A 6275-nucleotide genomic window follows, 5' to 3' on the forward strand; every position below is an offset into this window, starting at 1 on the left:
GCTGGGGTTGCGCGACAGACCTACCCTTTGCTCAAGACCCCCTAGACCGCGTTGCAGGAGCGGGCGCGTCTCTGGCTCCCAGAGGTGGTACCGGGGCGGGGACGGAGAAGGGAGCCGCCGTGCGGCTGGAGGAGGCAAGGCCTGGGCGCTCCGAGGGTAGGGTCTGTAGTGTAAAGCAAGACCATCTCCTCTACTTTCCCGCAGAAGAGGAGGCGGTAGACGCGGCCAGAGAAGATGTCGGGCCAAACGCTCACGGATCGGATCGCCGCGGCTCAGTACAGCGTGACGGGCTCCGCTGTGGCCAGAGCGGTCTGCAAAGCCACCACTCATGAAGTGATGGGCCCCAAGAAAAAGCACCTGGACTGTAAGCATCTCTTTATATAAGCGGGACATGCGCATGGCAGGCGCCCTGGAAGCCGGCGGCGCGGCCTGGGCTGGCTGTCCAGAATGCTGCAGCCTTGACAACTCTCAGCGGGGCTGCCCAGAGCTGGAAATCTCCAACCCTGGAGGTGTCTGCTTCCTTGGGTCAGCCCCCAAACCTTGTCTTTGAGCCATTCCCGTCCCCCTCTCCTCTTCACCCCCAAGGTCTTAGTGGAGAAAATATACACATTCATTAATGCTATAAGATACCAAGAAATTGCACATTCTGTTTTAGGCACGTTTCACCTCTTTTTCTTTCTTTCTTTCTTTCTTTCTCCATACTCCCTTCCTTCTCCGGGTTAGAGGAAATCAGGGGTTGCGCAGTCATGACAACAGCAGAAATAAGATGGATTAATGGAAGGTCAAACTTGTCACCCTGGTTGTTTCTTAAATATATTTTGAACAGTTTTTAGATAATGCCATCGTTTTCAGTGTCGCTGCTGAGATTTTGTGTGTGAGTGTGGGTGTATGAGTGTGTGTTGTATATAACCACACCAAACTGAAATAAATTCAAATTGCCGAAGGAGGAAATTGCACTTCGTAGATAATGGGGATTTCGTTTTACACTTCCTGGCACACTGCTTTGTCCCATTCTCAGAAACTGCTAGGCAGAATGGTACGAGGCTGTGGTCACAAAATGGATGTGCTTTTCCAGCATTTGAGGTGGCGTGATTTTAGATGAAAACATTTAATTCAGAACTATTTTTTTCATATTGGTGATTTGATGGAAAAAAATTAGTTTGGAATCTATATATTTCTGAAACAAATGTTTTCTTCGATTAACAGGCAATCTTTTGTTATCGAAGGGCAAATAGGGACATTTAGAAAAAGGCTTTCACCTGCTTTGGGTAGTGAGGCTCCCAAAAAGGCTGCATCAGAATCTATTCTGCAGCTGCCATTCAGTCTTTTGGACCTGCTTAAGATCTGTCCTGTTAGGATGTTTGTTGGCAAAGGTCGGTGTTGGCATGAGAGACACAGATACAGCCTTACCCATTTCACATCTGATGTCCTTTGCCCATTTTCTGGTTTCCTTTTGCTGCAGGCCTTCCCCAGTGTCTTCCATGTGTAACTGGCTGAGAAAATGGCACCAGTGTTAGGATGGACTCTAGTCCCATCTGTATAAGCTAAGCTTGATGAAGCTTACAACGGACTCTGTCAGGGTGTTGCAGCCTACTGAACCTGTTGTCTCATAAAAATGAATAATTTTGCTTCTAGAAGCTTGCCTGGGAGGAAAACAGCATTATTCCTTTCCTGAGGGAATTCTTAACAACACTCGTTGATTGTGGTATCATGTGTTACATATGCAGTACAGGATGAGAGAGGCCACCAGGCCTGGGGCACCTAACAGAAGTGGAAATTATAAATTCATGACCAGCTCGTTTTGCTGCAGCATGCTGAATCATTTAGCCATCTTTCCATCAGTTTCCCCAACACTGGAAGGGTGACTCATGTCTTAAAGGTGTGGGTCAGTCTAGCAGATCCTCATAATAAAAAGCTACAGTTTGTGGATTCACTAAATGCTATGAAAATAATAGGTTAATATATCAATACACTTCAGAAAACATTCGCAGGTTTGAGCATTTCATTAAAACATTTTCAGATAAAGACTGACTTGCCCATATCTAAATATGTCATCAGTCACCTTAATCTTTTAGATGTCAAAAAAGTTCCTTAAAATTTTTTTAAAGAGGAAGGTTTTCCAGTATTTGCAGCATATGTTAGTAGTGAGGTGATTTTGAAGATGTGAAACTTAGGGATAAGATTCCATATTTAAAGAAAGCAGCTAAAGTCAGGAATTGGTATTGAATTATTAATGTGAATAATCACACGAGCTAAACATTTATTGAGCAGTTACTGTATGCCAGGCAGTGAGCTTTACATTATTTATTTGTCACTACTTAACTGGTTCAGGCAGGATAATTAACTATCACAGCTTTTACTACTGTACTTAACTGCCATCTGTGGTTTATTTAGTAAAATTCTTCCTTGGAGGGTGGGGGGAAGGAAACATATTAGTCTGAATGGTCTAATCTTGAAAATACCTGTCCTGTTTGCAAGGCTTTCTGTGAAATTGGGCCTCACAGCTCATGTACTAATTGCCGTCTCTATGAAATGCATGAAAAAAAACAAAACAAAAACATTTAAATCTGTCATGTAAAAAAAAAAAAAAAAGAGCAAAAGCCAAGTACTGAAAAGTATTGTTTTTGTTTTTGTTACATTTTACTTTGCACTAACGCATACATTATCTTCACTTACAACAAATCTTAGGGAGGAGTTTGGGAGGATCGATATCATTACTGATATGTCCTAATTTAAGAAAAGATGATACGGAGAATCTGAATATGCATAATGTTATATTTATATGCATTGTAAGATGGCATCTTCACTCAGGATTCCTGGTGAAGTTTTTTTAAATAACAGTAAACTACCTTAGTAATTTATTCATAGGTTTTCCGTAACATACCAGTTATAAAAGTGAGTCACACCTGTCATGAAAACATACAAACACATAACTAAGTTTCATTGTAGGCCCTGAAGTATTCTTCAATAGTTGGTGTTTTAGTTTGGAAAATAATAAATACTACTTGGGAGGAAAAGAGCATAACATGTAGAGTTGGGGATTTGAAACAAAAAATTTATAATTTCTTGATTTGTGTATAACTTTTTAGTTTAGAGTTTAGATTGGAAGATTATAAGAATAGAATATGTGGCTCTATAATTTTTTTAGATACCGGGTTAATTAAATGAGCTCAAAATCTTTACAAAAAGTGTACTTAATGTTAATTAAAATACTGATTTAAAAGATAATTTTTTTCTCTGTAGTTTCATAGGCCAAGAAAATTATTGTTAACTATGGTGATTTGTAAAACGATACTTAATGTTACATGACTTATACATTTGAAAAAATACTTGTTATTTTAAGCAAGTAGGTGGAGAGAAGGTGGAGATTTTTAAAAAAACCTCTAGAAATAAATTCTCTGATTTTTTTCAATAACTATGTTTCTTAGAGGAAAAATATATTCATAAAAAGCTTTGCTATAATCAGCATCTATATATTAAATTTAAAGGATATGGATACTTAAGTGTCTACAGAGAAACTGTATACAAACTAGTTAAGGATTATATATTTTAAGGTAATTTTTGATTATGTAAAACTTTTATTCCATACTCTACTCTACTCGAATAATGTTGCCCTGTGCCTATGACAATTAAACACCTAACCAATGTTAATTTGGCCTTAGTTTTTCTGGGTCTATCTATACATCCCCATTTCTTTTTTCTTGTAACTTTGTGAACAGATTTAATAGTACATAAAACATCCAGGACTCAGCAAGCATTTGCCTTCTTGGTTACGAGTGTATTACATTTCAGTTGCTTTTCCTTTTCTGTTTTGTAATTGATGGGCTAAAGGATAGCTCAAGTCAAATAATAAAGTAACAAGATCCAATAGGGTACCCAGTACCTACCCAAATGTTGTGTCAAGGTGAAACAACAACCACCACCAAAAAAAAAAAAAAAAAAAAAGGATGAAAGTAACACCTGCAAGTGGACTGGGGGGGTCGGGGGGAGGAGGAGGGAGGATTTGGAAAGTTTTGTAGCCCTGGTATAAGATTCATTTTGATTAATACCTCTTATGAGCAATTTCTATGTTTAAAATTAGACATTACTATTAACATCCAACAAAACCTTATGAAAAGTCAAATTGGTTATCAGTAATCCTATTTTTTTTTTGTATTCTAAACCTCTTGAGGATTTTTAATAATGAGTTTATCCCCACATAATAGACAAGTCAAGTTCTGTATAGTATGTTTGAGATCTTTTCATTCTTTAAGTAATTCTTTTCCTCCCATATTAAGAAAAAAATATGATTGTATTTTTTTAAGAATATCTGATAAAGGGTAAGGTAAAATATGGTCTGTGTTTTGATTCAAGGCAAATATTGGCAAATTACCACAAAATTCCTGCTGCCTTAATTCTGTTCATAAGATATCTGTTACTAAGTAAGAAATTTTCTGAGTAAACATAAAATTTAAACCTAAAAGTTTATTTGCAGAAGCTTGCTTAGTATATATAAAATATATTTTGATTTATAGAACTCCTAATTCAGTTAATACCGTATCTATATTTGTTATAACTTATAGAGCTTTCTATAGTGCTAAAATCCAAAAAAGTAAGCAAAGTTTATTGAATAAAATTAATTGGGACAAGATACAAAAGTTTACTGAATACTAGTGCAACTTTCAATATGAGAAGCATACTAGCTTGCTGTAAATATATTTTACTTTGATTCCAGTTATTTTCATTTAACTATTTATTATTGTCTAAATATTCCCTTCATTTTTCTATGTCAGTGGTTCTCAACCTTGGCTGCACATTAGAATCACCTGGGAATCTTTTTAAAATCCTGATTTCTGGGCCTCATCCTCCAGAAATTTTGTTTCTTTGTTATAAATGTTGTGGCCCCACCCCATAACAAAGAAACAGAATTTCCGGAGGATGAGGCCCAGAAATCAGGATTTTAAAAAAGATTCCCAGGTGATTCTAATGTGCAGCCAAGGTTGAGAACCACTGTTCTACGTCAAGACACACTGTTTCTTCTTGATTTCTCCAGAAGACCCACCCCATGTGTGGTATACCAGTAAAACACTCTGAATTATTTTTCAGGCAGCCAAGAAGGGATGGAGAAAATATACTTCCAAACAGCTTTTCAGAAATCAGAAATCCAAGGGGTCCAATCTGTGTGGTCCTGTGATGTTTCTCAGATGATGCTCAGCATCCCAGGAGGAAACAAAAGAGAGCATGTGAGATTTAGGGGTTGGCAGGAGCCAAGGAGGAAAAAAAGGTGCCAAGAGTCAGGTAGTAGTAGGGAACCTGCTTCAGAAATGACTTAAAGTAACTACGAAGGCTTTGCAACCAGCTAGTGGAAAAATTGGAGTTTCTTTCTGGATCTTTTTACTTCCTCATTTTCAGAGAAAATTTTTTAAGCATTAAATATATTTGGATCCCTTTTGATATTTTTTTTCCTCTTTGGCAATCAATGCGGTTAGATTATTTCTTAAAACCAGTATAAAATTGGTAACTCAAGTTGATGTTTTAAAAGTTGCCCTAGTGATTTAAAATATTGTATATATGGAAAAGTACATAAAAGTTACATATGTAGTAGGTAAATTTGTACCTTAGTTTCAGTATTAGCTTGCAGCATTTTAGATTAAAATCTTGATTTTTGGTACATTGCCATATTAGCTTTAATGTTTAATAAATGGTCACTGAAGTCTTATTTGTAATTTAATCTGGGCACTTAGTTGCCATAGATCTCTCTCTTAGCTTTTCACAAGTAAATATCTTACCTCCTCTCTTCAAATTGATCGATGCTAGGATAGAGTGTTCTTTGGAGCTTATCTGGGTTTCAATAACTTGGTAAAGAAGGTCAGAAGTGATATACAACCCTGCTCCCTCAGGGCCGAGGATGCTTTCTTTATACAGAGTTGTAGGTTAGTTGACTCAGCTCCTGAGCTGCAGCTACTGAGAGAGCCTTCAAATATAATCCTGGTGTAGTTAAATAATTTGAAAAGCCACATTTCTCGCCATTAAAAATATTGTAAATTCCTTTTTCTTTGTGGAGAAATATGTTGTTTGCTTGTGAAGGGAAATGTTGACTGTTTTTTCTTAAGCGTTTATGTAATGTGCTCACTGGGTTGTTTCTCATAAAGGAGGCGGGGGTGGGGAGTGAGGGGGTGGGGGAGGGGACAGTTGAATGGCATCCCAGTGTCAAATGTGTGATGACCTGAAGTAAGAAATGATGGAGTCTTCCTTAGAGCACAAGCCAGAGAGAGAACTGTACCCTGAACCTTCGC

General features: G+C 37.6%; 1 protein-coding gene across 1 annotated transcript in view; it reads left to right on the plus strand.

The window, feature by feature from the left end:
• The first annotated feature begins 209 nt into the window (after positions 1 to 209).
• SNAP91 (synaptosome associated protein 91) overlaps positions 210 to 6275 on the plus strand; it is a 119934-nt gene continuing 113868 nt past the window's right edge. The window contains exon 1 of the mRNA XM_023755177.1: positions 210 to 364. Coding sequence (XP_023610945.1) covers positions 235 to 364 — 130 coding nt within the window. The 5' untranslated portion in view covers positions 210 to 234. The remainder of the gene's footprint in view (positions 365 to 6275) is intronic.

This window comes from Myotis lucifugus, unplaced genomic scaffold (genome assembly GCF_000147115.1).
Source record: "Myotis lucifugus unplaced genomic scaffold, Myoluc2.0 scaffold_71, whole genome shotgun sequence".
NCBI classification, from domain to species: domain Eukaryota; kingdom Metazoa; phylum Chordata; class Mammalia; order Chiroptera; family Vespertilionidae; genus Myotis; species Myotis lucifugus.